A 21,636-nucleotide genomic window follows, 5' to 3' on the forward strand; every position below is an offset into this window, starting at 1 on the left:
TAGTTTTTTTTAAAACTATAGTCCGGCCCTCCAACGGTCTGAGGGACAGTGAACTGGCCCCCCGTTTAAAAAGTTTGAGGACCCCTGGCCTAGAACCTCACACTGGAGCTCTGAGCTCAGTAACATCATCTCCCCTTTACAGACAGACAACAGGATTCACAGGACCTGCTGGAGGTCACTTACCTTGAACACAACAGAGCTGGATAGAAGCTCAAGTTCTGTGCCCTTCTTCTACATGTAGCCCCTTCATGTTTTCTCTTTGTTTATTTTTTTTTTAAAAAAAAATGTTTTTACTGATTTCAGAGAGAGGAAGGGAGAGGGATAGAGAGAGAGAAACATCAATGATGAAAGAGAATCATCAATCAGCTGCCTCCTGCACGCCCCCTACTGGGAGTTGAGCCTGCAACTCAGGTATGTGCCCTGACCAGGAATGGAACCTTGGCCTCCTGGTTCATGGGTCAGTGCTCAACCACTGAGCCACACCAGCCGGGCCCCTCCATGGTTCTTGATGAAGTTCAGAGTTTCTAAGGGTGGGGACCTCACCTGTGTGGGGGGCATTTGACAATAAAAGAAGGCTCTTCTCAACTGTTGCCCCGGCTATTTTATCTAGTCCAACAAATAATATTTGCTATGAAGCATTACTGGCCTTCAGTGGAAAAGGTGCCCATTTGGTGAGGGACCACTTTCAATTAAATGCCAGTTTCATTTTTAAAATACAAAACAATCTACGTATCTACTTTTCTCCCATCCACACTTTAAATTTTAAAAATATGAAATAGTGAAATACTCAGCAGATACAAATAGTAAAATACTTATGTATAATTATATTTCCATTTTAATATTAGGGCTACAAGGCGTGGGGGAGAAAGAAGAGACAGAAGAGAAGAAAAAGACAACCCATAATGAGCGATGATACAGACCTCCTGTCAAGAACAGCAACAAAGGTTTTCCAGGAGGGAAGGAGAGGGGAGGGGAAGGTCAAAGTTCTAATTCATCAACTAATACCCTATTCTTAAAAACACAAGCACCTAACTTTAAAGGGCAAATAGTACTTTCTGGAACATACATATTTTATTTGCTGTCTAAAATTTAGTCGGTTAACTTGAAAATGTTCTTTTTGCCCCGCGGCTGGCTCAGTGGTTGGGCGTTGGCCTATGAACCAGGAGGTCTGGGTTCCATTCCCATTGGGCACAGGCCAGGTTCTGGGCTCAGTCCCTGATGGGGGGCTGCAGGAGGCAGCCGATCAATGATTCTCTCTCATCACTGATGTTTCTCTCGCTCTCTCTCTCTCTCTCTCTCTCTCCCTCTCCCTTCCTCTCTGAAATCAATAAAGGGGAAAAAAAGATAATGTTCTTCTCTTAAAAAATATTTTTATTGAAAATTACCTTAGAAAACAGTGAAAAGCGGAGTGGTTCCTCAGCTGACCTCCGTGGGGGTCACACATTAAAACCATGAAATGAAACCAGCCAGGCCGAGCTTCAGAGCTCGGAACCGACCCAGGAGGGAAAGCTTTTCAGAGGAGGTGATGTCGAAACAAAATGTGAAGCAGCGAAGAATGTTCCATGAGAAGGAACCGGACATGTGAAGGCTGAGGCCCATTTGTGGAACCGAAAGCCGTTCAGAAGGGCAGATGGATGGCCCCGGCCCGGCAGCGGTGGGTGGCGAGAGGCGCCGGCGGCGGTGGGCTGGCCCTGAGCGCCCGCAGGGGCCGGGAAGGGACCTGGGCGCCAGGTGTGGGGTCTGGGAGGTGGGAAGGGGCAGGGTGGCCCGGGGAGGGCACGTCTAGGAGGAAGGGTCGGGTCCCGGCGCCAGCTGCGGGGGCTGAGGCGACCCCGGCCAGGGGTGCGGGCGGCGGACGCGGGCCGGGGCTACCCACGCGCCGCTCCGCAGCTGCCTCGGCCGTGGCTCGGTCGGTGGCCGGTGTCTGCACGGATCCGAGCTCCCGGAGGACGCGGGCTGGGCAGCTCCCAGGCCCCACCGAGCGCGGCGGCCGGGTGGGTGGGGTGGGGCTGGGTGGTCCGAGGCTGCGGTTCCGGACTGACCGCCGAGGAGCCCGGTCGTCGGTCCGGTCCGGGCCACCGCGCCGCCCGGGCTCTCCCGGGAGGCTCTGGGCTGGAGCGGAGCCCGCCGGCCCGATGCTCAGGCCGGGCCCGCGATCGCCGGGTCAGCGCGCGGCGCTAGGGCGGCTCCACGGGGCAGGGCGGGGCGCGGCGGGCGCACGGAGCTCGGCGGCCGCGGCCCAGGGGCGGGGGCGGGCGATGCGGAAGTGCCGGGCGGGCGGGCGGGAGGCGCGCTCCGGGAGGGAGCAGTCGGCCCGCCGCCGGCCGGTGCTCGGGCGCAGCCACACGGGCGCAGCGCTGACAGGTAGGGCCCGGCGCGCGCCCCTCCCGCGCCCGCGGGACTCCTGCCTGGCGGGAGGGGATGGAGCGGGGCGGGCGCGGGGAGGGGTCCGCGTCCGGCTCGCTGCGCGCTCGAGCTCCGTGGGCGCCTAGTGCAGGGCGCGCCCCGCGAGTCTGGCGGCCTCCACGGTGCCTCCCTCGTCCCGGTCGGCACAGGGTGCCCCGCACTGGCAGCCTTCGCCCCGCAGGCGCCCGGGGAGCCCGGCGACAGAGCGGGGAGCCCGGCGGCCGGGAGGCGGGGTCGGCACCGCTGCCAGAGGCGCCAGCTCTGCGGGTCTCTCCCTCCGATTCGCTTCGCCAAGGATGGACGGGGAGCCCCAGGCGCCCGAGAGGCGTCTGGCCTTGACCCTGTTGGGGCGAGCCCCGACTCCCCCTTTCTGTGCTCTCTCCCCTTCCGGGTAAGAGGATGGGGCGTAGAGGGCTTATGCTCCCAGGATCTTGGGGGCCATGGCAGGCATTCGGGCGGAGAGCGTGGGGAGATGGTGTCGGGTGGGGGCGCCGTCCTTTGACTCGCGGCTCAGAAAAGGGGGCGCTGACCCTCCCGGCTGAGCACCGCGGGCGCAATACTTCTTGGGCTCGCGTCTTTGCGTCCTTCCCTCGAACTTCAAACCGAGCAATCAGGAGGCTCAAAGTGGAGGGAAGAGGCCAGTGCGCCGGCCCCCGCGCGGGGCTTTCCGGGACCCCGGAGCCGGGCGGGGGTGCGGGGACTTTCCTCGCCTCGTCCGCACCCGCCGGAGCAGCGGCCGAGACCGACGAGAGCCAGCTGCCCCGAGGCGGCCCCGGGCAACCCGCCGGGGCGCACCAGCCGCGCAGTCCCGCGCGCAGGGTCCGGCCGGCCTCCCGCGGCCCCGCGGGCACAGGGCCGGGAGCAGCAGGGACGCCGCGGGCCGACGGAGGAAGCGACGGTCCTTTGCGGGGGGCAGTCGGCCAGAGGCACAGTCCCCAGCCTCCCCCAGAACTATCGGCCCGGGGCGCTAGGGCCCCCCCCCAAGTCCGGGGAGGCCCTGGGAAACCGGAAAACACCCTTTCTTATCTAAGGCCCCACCTAGGGGTTTCCCCCTTCGCCTCGGCCTCCCCCACCGAGCTGCTGGGAGGAGGCCGCGTCTGCTGCCCCCAGCCCCTCCCCTCCCCCCTCCCGCTTGTCTCCTGGTGTGGTCAACCCAGCCGGAGGGGCGGGCTTTAGGGTCTCGCTGGTGCAGGGACCACCCCACTCCCCCTTCCCTCTGAGCTTGATGTGGGGTTTGCGGACACAAATGTGCGTGGCACTCGGGAGGCGGCAGGGGGCTTGCTGCTCTGCCCACTGTCTGGGGCTGAGGTGCCTTCTCCCCTGGGGTTCCTGGTGCCCACGGTGTTCCAGGCGCCTCACGGGGTGGCTCCTGGGACTTCAGGGCCCTGGTGTGAGTTGTGGGGCCTCCCCCACCGCAGAGGGGCTCCGGCTGCCCGGCTAGATGCTTCACTCATGGGGGCTCCCTTGGGTCCTGAGCAGCCCGCGCCTCCTTGGCGTTTCCACAGAAGCGGATGCAGGCACTGCCATCCTGTCCCACTTTGCAGGCAGGCGCCTGGCCAGCGCTGCCCTCGGAGGGAAAGTCAAGTCCTCCCCCAACATTGGGGTGGACCTTCTGAGGGCTGCCCTGTAGCTTCTGGGGTTCCCTGGGAAATCGGGGCAACTGTGTCTATGGGGGGTGGGTGGGTGTGAAGCACAAAGATTGAAATTCAGAACTCCTGGCGTTAGGATGGTGGGAATGAGGCCGAAGCGAGCCTCCGGCAGCAGGAGTAAGTGTCCTTGGGAAGCTGACACTGAGCTTGGTCCTGGTGCACCTGGCTGACCCTCCGGTGGAGGCTGCACAGACCCGTCCTTGGTTCTGCCACTTCTTGTGGGAGCCCCTTTGCACGGCCCCTGCCTGGGCCTCTCTGACATGAGGCCAGAGATCGTTCCCAAACCTTTGCAGTGAACAGCAGTGCTGGGCAGGGCCAGCCAGGAGTGAGACGCAACCGACTTCCTCCTAGCCCAGTGATGGCGAACCTATGACATGCATGTCAGAGGTGACACGCGAACTCATTTTTTTGGTTAATTTTTCTTTGTTAAATGGCATTTAAATATATAAAATAAATATCAAAAATATAAATCCTTGTTTTACTATGGTTGCAAATATCAAAAAAATTTCTATATGTGACACGGCACCAGAGTTAAGTTAGGGTTTTTCAAAATGCTGACACGCCGAGCTCAAAAGGTTCGCCATCACTGACCTAACCCTTTCTGCTCTCTCAGCTGCACCCCCCCCCCCCCCGGCACAGCTGTGGGCCGACCAGATGTGGGGGTCTTCAGGGAACAGAGCTCTCCTCTGTCCACCGTCACTTAACCAGAATTGCCTGCCACCTATGACAGTTGCTCCTCTACCTTAGGACCAAGATCTTGCGGGGAGGAGACCCAATGCTGTGAACCACACAGAATGTACAATGACCACCAGCAGACCTGGGGGTTGGAGGTTGGGGGCTGGGGGTGGGCTATGTATGGGGTAAGAGACTGAGAATTTGGTCTGGGGGACCCCCTGAGAATCTCTCTCCACATCCTTTCCTCCCCCAGCTCCCAGTGAGTGAGGTTTCTGAGTTGTCCGGTCTGGCCACTTTCATTTCCCCTGGTGCTGGGTGGAGGCTGGTACAGAAAGGGGAACTGAGCCACCCGTCTTCGGAGGCCTGGGGGCAGGGCTGGAAGCTCTCCCACCCTCCCCGGCCCAGCCTGGAGCTGGGCCCTGCTCTGAGGAGCAGCCTGCAGATGGAGACCTCTTAGCAAGAGGTGGCACTTAACAGCTACAACCCAAAAGGTCCGAGTCAGGGAATTTCAGGGGAAACTGCGGCTCAGTGCTCAAGGCCAAAGCAGACGTGGAACAACAGAGAGGAACCAGCCTCCCACCCACCCAGGCAGCAGCCCGGCCTCGGTTGGAGGCTTTAGCTGTTGGAAAATTCTCCAACCTGAGGCTGTCCTGGTGTTGACTCAAACCCTAGTCGCTCTGTGCATGGCGTTACCTCAGATATTAGGATAGCTCTCATCCCACCCACAGTGTTCGCTGCGCCGCCCGACACCCCATTTCCTTCAGCAATTCCTTCCCTGATTGGCCGCCTGCCTCAGACCCTTGCCTCTGTCAGAGCCCCCCAGACGCGCCCCCCGCCCCCCCCCCCCCCGCCCCCCGGCAGCCTTCCACTGGGGTCTGGTCTCACTCTCTTAGATCAGCGGGTTGGGAGGCAGAGACTGGCCTGGGGAGTGGCACTGGCTCCCGGTGGGCAGCCGTTAGACCTCACCTGTGTAGGCCCCACGGCTCTGGGCAGCATGGGTCTGGCAGGCGTTCAGTGTTCACCAACTGCTGGAAGAATGCGTGGCTCAGGGGGAGGCCTCAGTCTAGGAAGTCGATGGCTTTACAAGGATGGGACCTAAGTCCGGTGATGCAGGAGGGAGACTGAGTGTGCTGATGGGACTTCGCTCAAGAAGTCCAGGTGGGGAACCTGATCCCTGAGGGAAACTGAGGGAGGAAGGAAGCTCTGGGGACTGGGTGTGGAGCCGTCCCTCCATTCTCAGGTCTACCTTGTTCTGGGGCCAGTTTCCTAGAAGGCAGTTTAGTGAGGAGGAGGGGAGGGAGGGGGCAGGGCGGGGCGCGGAGAATGCTAAGCAGGGATGTGGAACCAGCTGGAGGCTGGCTGCAGCCTGCCCCTGGGCCCTGGGGTGCGCACACAGGAGCACCCGCTTGCTCCACCTGAAGCCTTTCGTCCCTGTGTGTCTGTCACCCACTGGCCACAGCTGTCTCCCGAGGGGAGGAGCGGGCCAGCCTGGAGTGAGCCAAGGAGGGCAGGTCCCGAGATGGGCAGCTCTGAGCCTCCTGCTGTGCCAGCCTCCTGACAGCTGGGGAAGCGATGCCCTATCTGGTAGAGGGCGTCTGGGTGGGACATCCACTACCGCGTCACCCCGCCTTCCCTTCCCCCCAAACACAGCGCAGGTGAAGGGCCCTGTGACGAGAAAGCTGATGGTTGGAAAGGGAACTGGCGTTGAGCACCTGGATGGACTGGAGAGACTCCAGCCCCCAGTGCTGGGAGGAAGGGAAAGTCCTAACGCCATGGCTGGGCCCCTGGAGCCCCCCCCCCCCCGCCCCCCATGCCCCTCTGCCAAAGGAGTAGCCAGCGGCACATCTACTGATGCGCCCCTCTGTCTTTCTCCTGCAGACCCCTTTGCCATGAACCAGCCTGCCCTGGGGGTTGCCCCTCCGCCCCGCCGCGTGCGGCTGAAGCCCTGGCTGGTGGCCCAGGTGAACAGCTGCCAGTACCCAGGGCTCCAATGGGTCAATGGCGAAAGGAAATTCTTCTCCATCCCCTGGCGCCATGCCACTAGGCACGGCCCCAGCCAGGACGGAGATAACACCATCTTCAAGGTAAGGCCTGGACAGGGGACTGCCTGAGCCTCTGAGGAAGCCCCTCCCCCAGAAGAGGACCCCCCATTCCAACTCAGACTGGCCACTCATCCAGTTGTCTTGCTGCAGGTGACCCCGGGCCCGGACTCAGGGGACACAGGCATAACCACAGGGTCTAGCTTTTCTAACCTGATCCCCAATGCAAGGTGGGGACTGATGGCCCCCCAGAAGGCCTTCCTCCTCCTCCTCCCCTTTGTTCTCATCTCATTCTCATTACGCATGCGCACACATGCAGTGTGCTTGTCTAGTGTACACATACCCGAAGACAGCAGGCAGCAGTATGATTTTAACACCTTGAGGTGACTGCTGAATTTTGTTTTCTGCACAAATGCATCTATGAAATGCAGATGTAGAATCAAACTATATATTGTTTTGTAACCTGCATTTTTTTCACTCAACATCAGTGACTGCTGCAGGTTCCATTGGAGGGGCCCAGCACGGGCTAGCCACCCAGTCCCAGTTTTTGGACACTTTGGATTGCTTTTAGTGTTTCAGTGTCGAAGACCACACTGCCAGGCACATCCTCTAAACCAGTGGTTCTCAGCCTTGGCTGCACATGAGGATCACCTGGGATTCTTTTTAAAATCCTGATTTCTGGGCCTCGTCCTCCGGAAATTCTGTTTCTTTGTTATGGGGTGGGGCCACAACATTAGTAACAAGAAACAGAATTTCTGGAGGACGAGGCCCAGAAATCAGGATTTTAAAAAGATTCCCAGGTGATTCTAATGTGCAGCCAAGGTTGAGAACCACTGATCTAAACTTTTACCAGTTGCACATCTTAAATGATTTTCCTTGGGGTTAGTTCCCAGAGTTAAAATGTGCTGGGTCAAAGAGAATGTTTATTTTTAAAGCTGGATATATGTTTTTTAGTCCTTGCACTTGATATTTACCTTTTCAAGGTTATTTTTTGAATCTCAGGCCAAGTGTATCAGCAACTCTGGGTGGAAGGCCTGGGAACATTTTTATTTTTTAAGATTTTTAAAAATTGATTTTGAGAAAGAGAAAGAGAAAGAGAGAGATGAAGGGAGAGGGGGAGAGAGAGAAACATTGAAGTGAGATGAAAACATCAAGATCAGCTGCCTCCTGCATGCTCCCTACCAAGGATCGAGCCCTCAATCCGGGCCTGTGCCCTGAAGCAGAATGAGACCTTCTGATGCAACGGGTAACATCCAACCAACTAAGCCACACCGGCCAGACCTTTTCAAGGCTCTTTTCAAATCCATTTCCTATTTCTGAATAGTGTAAAATGGTCTCCCTCCCACCCGTCTCCAGCCACCCACCCCCTTGCTAGAGACAGTTAGTATCAGTTTCTTGTTTATCCTTCCTGAGAGATTTTTGTGCATACGGACAAAAATATGTCCTTATCCTTCCCCCAACTTTTGCAAAATGATAGAGGTACATGCATACTCTCCTGCACCTCATATTTCTTGGAGATCACAACATGTCAGTACATCAAAAGCTTCCTCCTTTCCCCCCTTGCTTCCCAGTCTTCCACAGTTAATTTAACCAGTCCCCATTGATGGGCATTTAGGTTATTTTGGGTCTTTCGCTTTTACAAACAGTGTTGCAATGAATAAGCTTGAATGTGCAGAATTTCGTGTGGACGCTTGTGTAGCTGTAGGATAAATTCCCAGTAGCTGAATGGTTGGATTAAAGGGTAGAAACATTTGTAATCCTGGTATCAACCAAATTGCTCTCCAGAATAATGATACCCACAATTCAAGTGCACGGAGCCCATCCAAGCACAGACACAGTTTGGAGAGCTTTATGGGCCACCCTGTGGAGTAGGTACTACAATGGGGAGACCACAGCTAAGAAACAAAATGACAGGCCCCTGGCATACAGCTGGTGGGTGGCAGTTTCTGGACCCCAACCCACACCCACACCCAGACCCCATGCTCTCATCCAGCACGTCACACCATCCACCTTGGAGACTGTGCCTGTCACCCTCCAGGAGCAGTGAATGTAACACCTTTCAAAGCACCTGGCGTCTTCTCTCCCACCTTGCAGACCACAACTCCCATCAGCCAGGAGGGGCTGGGCTTTGGTGAGGGCCGAGGTTCTCTATCATTGCCCGTCTTCTCTTCCTGCCGCAGGCCTGGGCCAAGGAGACGGGGAAGTACACGGAGGGGGTGGACGAGGCTGACCCGGCCAAGTGGAAGGCCAACCTGCGCTGTGCCCTTAACAAGAGCCGTGACTTCCGCCTCATCTATGACGGGCCCCGGGACATGCCACCTCAGCCCTACAAGATCTACGAGGTCTGCTCCAATGGCCCCACTCCCGCAGGTAAGGCGCCCAGCTCTGTGTGGGCCACCTCAGAGGCTGTGCACGAGAGCCCAGGCCTTCCACGCTGCAGTGGCCGGCCACATGCTGCTAGGTCGTAGCAGCCAGGCCTTCCAGGAGTCACCTGGGATGGGCCTTTTGCGGGGCCAGGAATGGCTTGGCACGGGCCAGGGCCGCAGTCTGCTTCCTCAGCCAGTCCTTGTTCTTGGCTCTTGGTGGCCCAGGAACTGCGTGCCATGGGGCCAGGAAGGCCCCTACTGATTCCCTACTGATTCCTGAAGGCTTGGCGGCCCTTCACCTCACTGGGCAGCTCTGGGCAGGGGAGAAGCCACAGCAGGAGCTGCCACATGAGACCCCGTGGCCTTCCTTCTCCTCCCCCACCGACTCCCTTCCTGTCTTTCTTTTCTCTCCCGTCTGCAGAGTCACAGCCCACTGAGGATTACACTTGTGGTCCCGGAGAGGAGGAGGATGAGGAAGAGGAAGAGGTGAGCAGGTCATTCTCCCAGGGTTTGCCTGCCCTTCCCAGGAGAGCCTGGAGGGGGCGCCCTCGGTTCTCCTCTGCTCCTGGGCCCAGCAGCCCATTCCTCTGGGAGCCTGCTCTTCCCAAAGCTCAACTCTGAGTTTCTCCCTGGGACCTGAGCATAGAAACGAAGTCACCACCTTAACGCCCTGGGCTTTGTTGGCTGACTGACCCTCACAGCAGGCCGGGCTTGGTAGCTACTCCGCCTGTTCAGAAGGCCGGTGCGGAAACAGGCGCGGAGGACTCACTGGCCTGCCTGGGCAGCAGGACTGGGACTGGAGGCAGGGCCTGGCCTCCGCTAAGCTGAAGCCTGGGGAAAGGCCTTGTGGTTCTCGTGTGTTATTTCTTCAGCATCAGATCAGTGTAATGACCTGTCCTTCCTTGTCTCTCTGGCCTCTTCCCTCCTCCTTTGCCTGTGTCTTCACTTCAGCTCCAGAGGATGTTACCAAGCCTGAGCCTCACAGGTGGGGCCGGGAGGTGGTGTGGTTGGGGGCCTAGTATGAGGAGAACCTGGGAGGGGCCGAAGGTGCGGTGGGGGGAGGCCCAGGCTGGGAAGAGTGGGCCTGGAGGCAGTTCCTAGAATTGGCCTCAGAGCTCTGTCCCCGCCCCCGCCCCCCCCTGTAGAAGCAGTGCAGCCTGGCCCCGCGGCGGCACCCTATCCTTTACCCAAAGAAGATGTTAAGTGGCCACCCACTCTCCAGCCACCTGTGGTGCTGGGCCCCCCTGCTCCAGACCCCAGCCACCTGGGCCCTGCCCCTGCTGACTCTGCTGCCTTTGGAGAGCTTCTCCCAGAGGTCCCGCCCAGCCTGCCGCCCGGGCCCCTGGCTGCCAGCCTGCCGCCCGCAGGCGAACAACTCCTGCCCGACCTGCTGATCAGTCCCCACATGCTGCCTCGTAAGAACCCACGGACTGGTGGGCTGGGCCGGGTAAAGCGGTGCTGGGGGTTGGTTTGCCAAGAGGTTGGAGAATGGTGAAGAAAAGGATGCCCATGCCAGTCCCTCCTTGGGTGGGGGGAATGAGTGGGAGAGATGACAAGAGGACCAGCAGCTGAGCAGAGGAAGCCAGTGAGCGGCTGCAGAGTGGGGAGGGCAGGGCTCACAGGCGGTGGCCCCTGCCCCTCTGCCCGCAGTTACCGACCTGGAGATCAAGTTCCAGTACCGGGGGCGGCCGCCCCGTGCCCTCACCATCAGCAATCCACACGGCTGCCGGCTCTTCTACAGCCAGCTGCAGGCCACCCAGGACCAGGTGGAGCTCTTTGGCCCTGTGAGCCTGGAGCAAGTGCGCTTCCCCAGCCCCGAGGACATCCCCAGCGACAAGCAGCGCTTCTACACGAACCAGCTGCTGGATTTCCTGGACCGCGGGCTCATCCTCCAGCTGCAAGGCCAGGACCTGTATGCCATCCGCCTGTGCCAATGCAAGGTGTTCTGGAGTGGGCCCTGCGCCTCGGCCCACGGCTCGCACCCCAACCCCATCCAGCGGGAGGTCAGGACCAAACTCTTCAGCCTGGAGCATTTTCTCAACGGTGAGGCCCCCCCGTCCAGTTCCTCCTGGCCTCCGCTCATCCAGGGGCAGGGTTCTCGCCTCTGACTAAGGGTCTCGTTCTTACTGCAGAGCTCATCATGTTCCAGAAGGGTCAGACCAACACCCCACCACCATTTGAGATCTTCTTCTGCTTTGGGGAGGAGTGGCCGGACCGCAAACCCCGAGAGAAGAAGCTCATCACTGTACAGGTATACCATCCTCTCCCAACCCCCAATTCTGTCTGGCTTGAATACCGGGGAGTCCTGAGACAAGCCCTTGCCCCACAGTGGGGGCTCAGGGCTCTCTGGGCCGTGTGAACGCGGCAACCAGAAGCAATCTAGGCCCAGGGCTGCTGGAAGTAAAATTTGGTGCCCCTCCTTCCCGGTGGCTGCAGTCCACCGTCCGCCCCCTGGTGGTTGTGCTCATGCACAACGAGGTCTGACAGCCCCATTGGGTTCTCCCTGTCCTCTTTGCTGCCCAGGTGGTGCCCGTCGCGGCTAGGTTGTTGCTGGAGATGTTCTCAGGGGAGCTTTCCTGGTCGGCCGATAGCATCCGGCTACAGATCTCCAACCCAGACCTCAAAGACCACATGGTGGAGCAGTTCAAGGAGCTCCATCACATCTGGCAGTCCCAGCAGCAGCTGCAGCCTGTGGCCCAGGCCCCTCCTGCGGGCCACGAGCCCTGGCCAATGCACCCGGTTGGCATGCAATGAGGCTGCAGAGAGGGACTGAAACAGGCTTCCTGGGGGCTATGTGGACTGACGTGGAGGTGTGACAGCCCCCGTGGGCACCTGCCTGGCTGCAGGGTCCTATCTCTGGCTCTCCTGGAAATGGATTTGGGCCAAGAAGGAGAGGGAAGAGAGGCCCGAGTTCCAGGTTCTCTGGGTAGAAGCTGAGGGAAGCTGGAAGCCAGTTTTGCTTTGGGGCTCTGCTTCTGGCCACGCCTCTCCTCTGCTAGCTCTGGTTGCTGGCTCTGGGGGAATTCAGCCATCAACACCAGTGAGCAGGGAAGGACCTCCCCGACGCCCGGGGCCTCACAGTACAGAGGAAATTGCTCCCGAGTGCCCTATTCCCTCTGACAGAAAGCCTCACGCTCTGTGCCAGGTCCCCCTGGCAGGGCCTCGGCAGGGCCTGGGCCTGATTTGGGGGTTTCCTAGGTTGAGCCTCGCTTCCTGATCTTTCTCCTTCCTGAGACAGATATGAGCACTTAGGTATTATACCAGATACTTAAGGCTGGCAGCTACCTCCTTTCTTGAGAGTCCAAGAACCTGGGGTAGAAAGTGGAATGTTATGTATTTTTGGATTAATAAATGTTAAAAACAGACTTGGCTATTCTTTACTTTTTCCAGTTCCACTGCTTCCATGCTGCCCTAACAGACCCCCTTTCTGCTGCCAGCTGCCACCCCCCCCCCCCCTATCGGGGCCGCTGACACTGGGAGGGCCTGCCTTCCAGGTGGATGAGTCAGTGGGGCCTCCATAAACACTCACCGGCTGGCAGCTTTCCAGGCGGAAGCTGGCTAAGGCAGGGGTGTGGATTTTTAAATGTGTGCAGAATTTAAAATCCTGTCCAAATCAATTTTTCCCATGAGAAATGGTGAAAAAAGGCTGGTATTTCAGCTACACGTAGAACCATTACATCCTCCCCATGTATATTCATACATAGTTAAATATATTAGGACAATGCATGCAAATTGGTAGCTCAGGGTTTGAATCTGGCTCATACATGTAATTTTCTGGCCTGAACAATTTTGTTGTTGTTGTTGATCTTTTTGTTATGGAAGATTTTAAACATCTGTGAAAGTAGGGAGAACGGTATGGAATCCTCATGTAGTAGCTTCAACAATTATCAACTCATAGTCTTATTTCTCACCTAAACTCCCATCCACACACCCATTGAGATTATATTGAGGCAATTGCTACACATAACAGTTCGAGTGTAAATAGAATATATTTCTAAAAGACAAGGATGTTCTAAAAAAACAAAAATGTAACTGACAAAATTAATTTCTTATCAACTATCTGTTGTTTAAAATGTAAGATTTTATTCCCTTGCCATTTGTGGAAGAAACTGCAGTGTTTGTTCTGCATTTTGCTTTTGCCTAGATGCCGCTGACTGCATCTCTGTTGTGTTGCTAACATATTTTGTCTCCTGTACTGGTATTTCCTGTAAATTGGTACTTTGGCCTACATTCTGGATTCTAGAGGCTCAACTAGATGTAGATTTTTGTTTTGACTTTCTATTAGTGGGTATTTGAGTTGTTTCCATCTTTAGTTATTATACATCATGCTACAGTTAATAGGCTTGTATTTACTTACATCTTTTCATATTTTTGCCAGTGTATCTTTCAGATGGAGCCCCAGGAATGGAATTTCTGGACCAAAGCATAAATGGATATAATTTTGCCAGATATTGGCAAAATCCTGATCAATCTATCAGTGTGCCTATTTTCCCAGGCTCACCAACAGACTATATTGCCTTTTTGCTAACCTGACAAGTGACCAATAGTATCTCAGTGCCACTTCTTGTTATGAGCAAGGCTGCGGTGAGCATCTATATATGGTTACATGGCCTGTGCAGACTTTTCTCTCTTTTTAAAAATTTCTATTGTTGAGAGTTTTACAGATGTCCCCCTTTTTTCCTCCCATTGCCCCCTTCCACCTGATTCCTGACCCACCTCGGGCCTCCACCACCCTATTGTCTGTGTCCATAGGTAATGCATATATGCATACAAGATCTTCAGTTATTCTCTTCCTACCCCCCAACCTCCTTCCCTCTGAGATTCGTCAGTCTGTTCCATGTTTCCATGCTTCTGATCCTATGTTATTTACTAGTTTATTTTGATCATTACATTTCTTATTTATTTTTATTTTCAATTGTTGATAGATATGTATTTATTGCCATTTTATTGTTCATAATTTTTTACAATTTCTTCTTCCCTTTTTATTTTTTCTTCTTACCTTCTTAAAGAATATCCTTCAACATTTCATGTAATACTGGTTTGGTGGTGATGAACTCCTTTAGCTTTTTGTTATCTGTGAAGCTCTATCTGACCTTCAATTCTAAATTATGGCTTTGCTGGGTAGAGTGATCTTGGTTGTAGGTCCTCACTATTCATCACTTTGAATATTTCTTGCCACTCCCTCTGGCCTGCAAAGTTTCTGTTGAGAAATCTGACAGTCGTCTGGGTGCTGCCTTGTAGGTAACTAACTGCTTTTCTCTCACTGCTTTTAAGATTCTCTCTTTGTCTTTAATGTTTTGCATTTTAATTATGATGTGTCTTGGTGTGGGTCTCTTTGGGTTCCTCTTGTTTGGGACTCTGGGCTTCCTGGACTTGTAAGTCTATTTCTTCCACCAGGTAGGGGACGTTTTTGTCATTATTCCTTCAAATAGGTTTTCAATATCTTGCTCGCTCTCTCTCTCCTTCTGGCTCCCCCATAATGTGAATGTTGGTACATTTGAAGTTGTCCCAAAGGCTCCTTATACTATCTTCATATTTTGGGGTTTCTTTTTCTTTTTGCTCTTCTGATTGGGTGTTTTTTACTTTCTCATATTCCAAATCATTGATTTGATTCTCAGAATACACTACTCTACTGTTGAATCCCTGTAAGTTATTCTTTATTTCAGTTAGTGTATGTTTAATTTCTAACTGGTCCTTTTTCATGTCTTTGATATTCTCACTAAGATCCTTGAAAATCTCACTGAGTCCCTTGATGCTTTCCTTAAGATCCTTGAGTAACCTTATAACCATTGTTTTGAACTCTGTGTCATAGTAGTTTGCTTGCTTCCATTTCTTTCATTTGTAATGTTTCTTTGTTTCTGCATTTTGGCTGCTTCCCTGTGTTTGTTTCTATGTATTAGATAGAGCTGTTATGTCTCCTGGAATTGGTAGCATGGCCTTGTGTATTAGGGGTCCTGTAGGGCCCAGTGACTCAGTCTCCCCAGTCACCTGAGCTGGGCACTCTAGGTGTGCCCCTGTGTGGGCTGTGTGTACAGTCTTATAGTTGAGCCATGACTGCTGTTGGCACCACTGGGAGGAATTGAACTCCAGGCCAGTTGGCTGTGAGGACCAGCTGTGTCTACAATGGAAGAGCTGCTGTGCAGGAGACACCCCTATGGAGCAGAACTTGCTTCAGTGGGGCTTTGGTGCTCACTGAGTCTGCTCCTTGAGTATATCGCTTGTAGATACTTAGAGTTGTAATCTGGTTTAATCGGTTGTAACCTGAAGCTGTCCACTGGGTGCACTGGCTCTGGGGCCTCCCAAGAGATGCAAAGTCAGTCACTGCCTGGGGCCACCAGAGATCTGCAGATGGCTACTTGTATTGGGCTAGAAAGTGCCCTGGCCAGGCCCAGCTGTGAAGTAAGGCAGACTGGTGCTAGTGCTGGGTCTTGGGCCTTTTGTTGATAGGTTTGGGGCATGCTGACTCCAGCTGCTGCTTGTTTAAGAGATTTTAACAGTCTGAAACCTCAGCCAGGACAGGCCATTCATATGGAAAAACAGCTACAAACAGCTTGGGTGGGGCTGCAAATTGGATGGGGCAGGGTCTCAGGGAATCACCAGGGTGGAGTAAACAGTGTGGGCCATGCTGATGGAAACTCAGATATGGCTGTCAGTCAGCTCTGCAATGGGGGAGGTCGCAGCGCATGAACAATGACCTCTGTGAGCACCCCTATCTGGGAGAAAGCTGCCCCCAAGTTCCTGCCCTGATGCCAGTCAGTCCCCAATGAACACATTCCTCCCCATATATCCCTGGATTCCCTGAAAGCCACCACCTGGCACTGGAGCTCAGAGGAGGCAGGACTGTTTAAGTGCGTGCAGGGGCCCTTTAAGAGGAACACCTGGGACTCCAGCAGCCTCTGTGTCACTCAGCCACAAACCCCACTGTTTTTAAAAAATATATTTTTATTAATTTCAGAGAGGAAGGGAGAGGGAGAGATAGAAACATCAATGATGAGAATCATTGATTGGCTGCCTCCTGCACGTCCCCTACTGGGAATGGAGCCCGCAACCTGGGCATGTGCCCTTGACTAGAATTGAACCCAGGACCCTTCAGTCGGCAGGCCGACGCTCTATCCACTGAGTCAAAACCGCCAGGACATCCCCTACTGGTTTTTACAGTCCAAAGTTATGGGGACTTCTCTTCCCGGCTCTGAAACTCTGGGCTGGGGGACTGGTGTGCAGCCGGGACTCCCTACTTCTCACGGCCCCTTTTCCATACTGCACATATGTACAGAGGTTTCAAAATTGTTAAACTCAAGGCTCTTTAAGAAACTTTACCAACTAGAGAACAGTGCTTACATACAGTTCCTTTTTTGTCTCTAGTCTTATTTTTCAGCCACCTTTCTCCTCACTGGCCTGTGCAGCTCTAGTTCCCCTTTAGATTGAAATTAGTTGTCAACACTTTAAAATTAGATGTTACATATCTGATTTCCAGCTTCTCTCAGAAAATTGGCAAACTTAGAAACACTATCTCACATTCCCTAGCAGCAAGAATCAGCTGGAACTTTAGATGGGAATGTCCCACAGTTCAGTGATCCTCTCTGAGCCTGCTTCACTTTTCACCGCCTTGTCCCAAAGGCCTTTGAGTTTGCAGCCCTTAATAAATGGTGGAGCAGGGAGGCTGAACAGATGAATTATGGAAGCTTAGAAGATCCGCACTAGGCGACCACTGGTGGACTTCAATACTGCAGGCAACTCGTGGTTGCTGAAAATCTCCCCTGGGGGCTACTTACGTTTTGACTTCTTAAAAAATAAAAGCAAAACCAGAAACAGCACACGGGGCTATCATTTTACATAGATCTGTGCTGTAGTAGCCAGTTGTGCATGAACACTACCCAAAAGAAGTGACAGGCATTACCCATTCCAGAGGTAAAGGCAGGACAATGCTGTTGGATTTCACTGCTCCTAGCTACGCTAGAGTTCTGCTTGGTAGTGGCCTGACTGTGCTAGTGGCCTCTGCTAGTGTTGAAGTTGGGATCCACAGTACACTGATGTTCATGACCTTGGGGATGAACACATTCCTCTAGCACCCAGTAGTTTCCCTGACAATGTTCATCCTTGTATCCAACAAAATAGTCCATTTTAATTCAAAACTCCTGCCTCTAATACAGCTTTTCATTGACATAAAGAACTTTTCAGTATTCAGAGCAGGAGAGGATATTGATGGACTTTCCAATCAGAGAACTGTTCTTGGAAACAACTTTCTCATTTGCTGATAATGTATCTTAAAAAAATCAGGCATACCTTGTTTCATAATATTGGATTTTTAATTTCTCTGAATTTTGGCTTTCATTTTTGCAAAATGATTCAGTTAAGCCAGGGCCACACAAGGTGGACACGTATGTTCCATTTATGAGGTGTTGATGCCATTCAAAAACTCAAGTTCCTTTGTCTTATTTACCCTACACTCTCAGTATTGAACTTTCTAAAACAGGTGCATAAAAATTACGTTATTGCCTTGACCGGTTTGGCTCAGTGGAGAGGGCATCGGCCTGCAGACTGAAGGGTCCCAGGTTCAATTCTGGTCAAGGGCACATGCCCAGGTTGCGGGCTCAGTCCCCAGGAAGGGGTGTGCAGCCAACCAATGATTCTCATCGATGTTTCTCTCTCTCTATCATCCTTCCTCTCTGCAATCAATACAAATATATATATATATATATATATATATATATATATATATATATATAAATTTTAAGTCATTTTCTTTGTATAATCTTGCTGGGAATAGCCCCAGTGGATATGTTTCACATAATCATGACTAAAATTTCTTGGTTAAGCCAATTGTGGAAATGAGGGAACAATTATGTGGGGACTTTTTGACTTAAGTTCAGATGCAAGGCTCTAGTTCTTCTTCCACTAGACAATGTCATACAGGAACACAATGTCTACATTGAGTACCTGATCCCAAACAGTTCCTTTTGAAATTAAAATCTGTGTGGGCATCCTTGCCACACCAGAAAGTAATGACTGTTTGTAAGAACTACTCTGAAACAATCTGTAAGACAGTACACAGTGAGGCCTTGACCCTGTTAATGAGATGAGCTCTGGTTTCCAAAGCTCTACCTGTGGGGATGTTCTCTGCATGAACTAGGATGTGCATGCCACATGCTATTTTTCAGTGGCTGGAGAGTTGTACTGAGACTTCCATATGTTTTCTTCAGTCCCAGACACAACTTTTTGTCATAAAAGCCGAATTCCTTAAACAGAAAAGTCAACTGGCTGTTGCAAGGATCTAGGATTGGACCAGGCTTCAAAAATTTTGTTTACCCAGAAAATGAGAAGACTGGCTGGGGTACTGTGCTGATCTCCAGAATTTGATAATCTCACTCCAAACACTGTTTCACATTCAAGTTTTCCACTCCCCTTCCAACAATGCCTCTTTCGAGGGTAAACTCCGAGTCCCACTGATGTTATGCTGGACAGTTTCACTGATTTCAGACACTAGATGCAGCTCTGCAGTCAAGATCATTAGCTCAGACCCCAATTTACTGTAACACACTGTATGCTCCCATTTTTAAAAAACTCAAGAAAAGGCAAACTAATCTACAATGACAGAAAGCGGACCAGTGGCTATTTGGGCATGTGGGAGAAGAGGCATGAGGAAACTTTTGGGAGTGAATAGGTTCACTACCGTTGATTGTTCCTGATTTCATGGGTGTATCCTCTGTCAAAGCTTATCAGTACACCTTTACTATGTGCAGCTTTCGGTATGTCAATTATACTTCACTACGGGCGTTCTTTTGCTTGTTTTGTTTTTTTTTTTTAAGACCAAATACTCAGCAGGTTAGGAAACAACTTGGGTGGCCATTGTGGAAAGAATATACACATTTCTGATTAGTATGCTGAGTGACCCATTCTCTTTTCCACTGAGGCTGTACGAAAAGATAAAATTTAGCATGAAGAGTTTCAGGGTGAACGAGAAGATGCAGGATGAGTCACTCTCCTGAAATATATATGAAGGGTTTGTGGCACTAAAGCAGAGGCCTGCCCTTTAAACTTCATCTCCGACTATCAGATAACAACTAAGACAGTTTACCTAAGTGGTCCAGCTGTACCATTTCAGAACTATGAGGCAGTGAAAGGAAGTGAAAACAAACACTAATTAAATTTTAAAAATTTATTTTTCTTTTCTTTTTTTTCTGTTGCTGATTTGTTCTTGAGATGGCTACCCCACCAGACAGAACAGTGCCCTCGTATGTAATGCCTGTGTGGGGCTGCAACTCCTTTAGAACATTAAGATCTGCTTTGGGCTTCCTGCTCCTACCTCATCCCCATGAAGTCAAATAAGTTCCACATTTTTAGTAAAATACAGTTTAGCCCTGTAAACACTTTTTCCATATTCCCACCCTCTTTTGTTTCCTCATGTCTATGGGTGAAACATTAACTAAAACAACAACAAAAACCCTAAAACTTAGAATATACACTTAAATCTCACTCACCCCAATTTTGGCTCTTTTCTTCATGGCTGATAACCCAATGTGGATTGGAAGTGGAGTCAGCGAGCTGGGATATCCATGAATTTGGCCCTGGCAGGTCCTAGTATCACTGATGTGACCATGATATAAAATAGAAAAGGCTCCTTGCTTACTCCTCCCTGTCCTAAGAACTCTATAAAGGTGGTAAGCAACAGTTGGGGAGGATGGAAAAAAATTTCTACTCACTTTCATTAAAAGAGAAGGGGAAATGAGGAAGAAGAGAGAAAAAGAGGACAAAACAATAAAAAACCTTAAGAGGTGATCGTGACTCTTGTCTTCCAATTGCAGCTATATAGTTCACTCGAATTCCCATTTTCCCCAAGTAACTGTTTTTGTTTCACAGAAAGTTTGTACCTTTACTTTTCTGTATATGCACATGTGTGGTGGCATGTGCGTGGTAGCATGTGTGTGTAGGTACGTGTATGTATGTGTGCGTGTCATATGCTACCAGGAGGATGTTTCAGTTCTGGTTTCAGTTTAGTTTTCCTTTTTTATTCCTTAAAAATTAATTTTCCTTTTAGAAACAAGTTCACCAGGAAACCAGCTCCCCTCCCACCACGCCGGACAGGCTGCAGCCATCTTTTTAGAAACGGTGCTGATTTTCCCTCACATCCCCAAACAGGAACTCCTCAGGATGGCCTCAGAGGGCTGGAGTCTCTCCCTGTCTGGTGGGACGCCCTGGTGGCGGTAAAGGCCCCTCTGCCACAATGGAGGTTTCTGATTGTGGGACACAGTCTGGTTTTTATTTTCTTCTTGTCTTCTAATTAAAAAAGACATTCCTATAAAAGAGAGAAGATAGTCAATACTTGTGGTCCAGGAGATAGTGAGCATTTTATAAAGTCAAGCAGACGTTTCTAAACTTGCTCAGGTACTTCATTCTGGCCTGTCATAAGAACTCAGTAAAAAAAAGAAGGAAGTTGAAGGGGAGGGGCGGGTTGCGGGGGTAAGGGTCGGGAGAGAGGGTAAAGGTGAGCCAGTAGGTCCAGGATGCCAACTCCAAACCAACCAGAAATCTCTTCTTCAGTCTATTAAATATTAGGGTTTCATGTAAGATGGATTGATTGATTTTACTAATTTCAGAGAGAGGAAGGGAGAGGGAGAGAGGGATAGAAACATCAATGATGAGAGAGAATCACTGATTGGCTGCCCCCTGCACAACCCCTACTGAGGATTGAGCCTGCAACCCAGGCATGTGCCCTGACTGGGAATCGAATTGTGACCTCCTGGTTCATGGGTTGATGCCGGGCTAAGATTTTATTTTAAAAGAAGGCTTTGCCTGCTAAAATAAGTTTAAAAAACAATGATTTGGACTCCCTAGAAAGGATACTACTGTAAAATATTAAATAGAGTGGTTAAAAGTGAGGACTCTGGCACCCAAATATCTCTATTTGAATTGTGGCCCTATCAATTGCTGACCTGACATCTTGCAACTTCAATTTCCTCATTTGTAAAATTGGAATAACAACAGTAACTAACCTAGGGAACTTATGAGAATTATCTTAGTTAATACATATAGCCCTAGCCAGTTTGGCTCAGTGGATAGAGCGTGGGCCCTTAGATTGAAGGGTTCCGGGTTTGATTCTGGTCAAGGACACATACCTTGGTTGCAGACTTGATCCCTAGGTCCTGGTTGATGTGCTTCTCTCACATCGATGTTTCTCTCTCTCTGTCTCCCCCACCCCCTTCTACTCTTTCTAAGAATTCAATGGAAAAGCATCTTGGGTGAGGATTAACAACAACAACAAAACAGTACAAAAAACACTACATATAAAGCACTTAGAATAGTACCTGATACATAGTAAGGGCTCCATGAATGTTAGCTATGAACATTCACAGCTGTATAAGCAATGCATATCAATGTTAGCTTTTATAGATACGGCAAAACCTAAGAATCGCAAGTGATATCACTACTCCTTAAAGAACCAAAGCATAGAAATGATTTCTGGTGTGGTGAGGCATTGTAGAATGGCACCTTCACCCACTAATG

At 51.8% G+C, this 21,636-nt stretch overlaps 2 protein-coding genes across 3 annotated transcripts in view; one reads left to right on the plus strand and one right to left on the minus strand.

The window, feature by feature from the left end:
• The first annotated feature begins 1,515 nt into the window (after window positions 1-1,515).
• Window positions 1,516-12,491, plus strand: IRF5 (interferon regulatory factor 5). 2 transcript variants are annotated; one of them, XM_081102424.1, is made up of 9 exons: window positions 1,516-1,654; window positions 6,609-6,814; window positions 8,950-9,139; window positions 9,557-9,621; window positions 10,087-10,120; window positions 10,281-10,550; window positions 10,786-11,178; window positions 11,268-11,386; window positions 11,659-12,491. In XM_081102424.1, exons 2-9 carry the CDS (start codon window positions 6,620-6,622, stop codon window positions 11,887-11,889), a joined length of 1,497 nt encoding a protein of 498 aa, XP_080958550.1. In that variant the 5' UTR covers window positions 1,516-1,654; window positions 6,609-6,619; the 3' UTR covers window positions 11,890-12,491. The 2 variants fall into 2 exon arrangements, with proteins under 2 accessions (XP_080958550.1, XP_080958551.1); XM_081102425.1 differs by lacking the exon at window positions 1,516-1,654 and adding an exon at window positions 2,286-2,364.
• A 6,785-nt stretch (window positions 12,492-19,276) lies between these two features.
• Window positions 19,277-21,636, minus strand: part of TNPO3 (transportin 3) — a 103,004-nt gene continuing 100,644 nt past the window's right edge. Inside the window, exon 23 of the mRNA XM_081102423.1 lies at window positions 19,277-20,428. The gene's annotated coding sequence lies outside the window, so the exon portion shown is untranslated. The remainder of the gene's footprint in view (window positions 20,429-21,636) is intronic.

The sequence above is a fragment of the Myotis nattereri genome (genome assembly GCF_964212035.1).
Source record: "Myotis nattereri genome assembly, chromosome: 11".
Taxonomy (NCBI): domain Eukaryota; kingdom Metazoa; phylum Chordata; class Mammalia; order Chiroptera; family Vespertilionidae; genus Myotis; species Myotis nattereri.

Bases quoted from the DNA above. Each gene is read 5' to 3' on its own strand.
- IRF5 (XM_081102424.1), top strand. From the start codon at position 6,620: ATGAACCAGCCTGCCCTGGGGGTTGCCCCTCCGCCCCGCCGCGTGCGG. The intron at 9,622-10,086 runs GTGAGCAGGTCA...TCTTCACTTCAG, and splicing joins AGGATGAGGAAGAGGAAGAG to CTCCAGAGGATGTTACCAAG. The intron at 11,179-11,267 runs GTGAGGCCCCCC...TTCTTACTGCAG, and splicing joins CCTGGAGCATTTTCTCAACG to AGCTCATCATGTTCCAGAAG.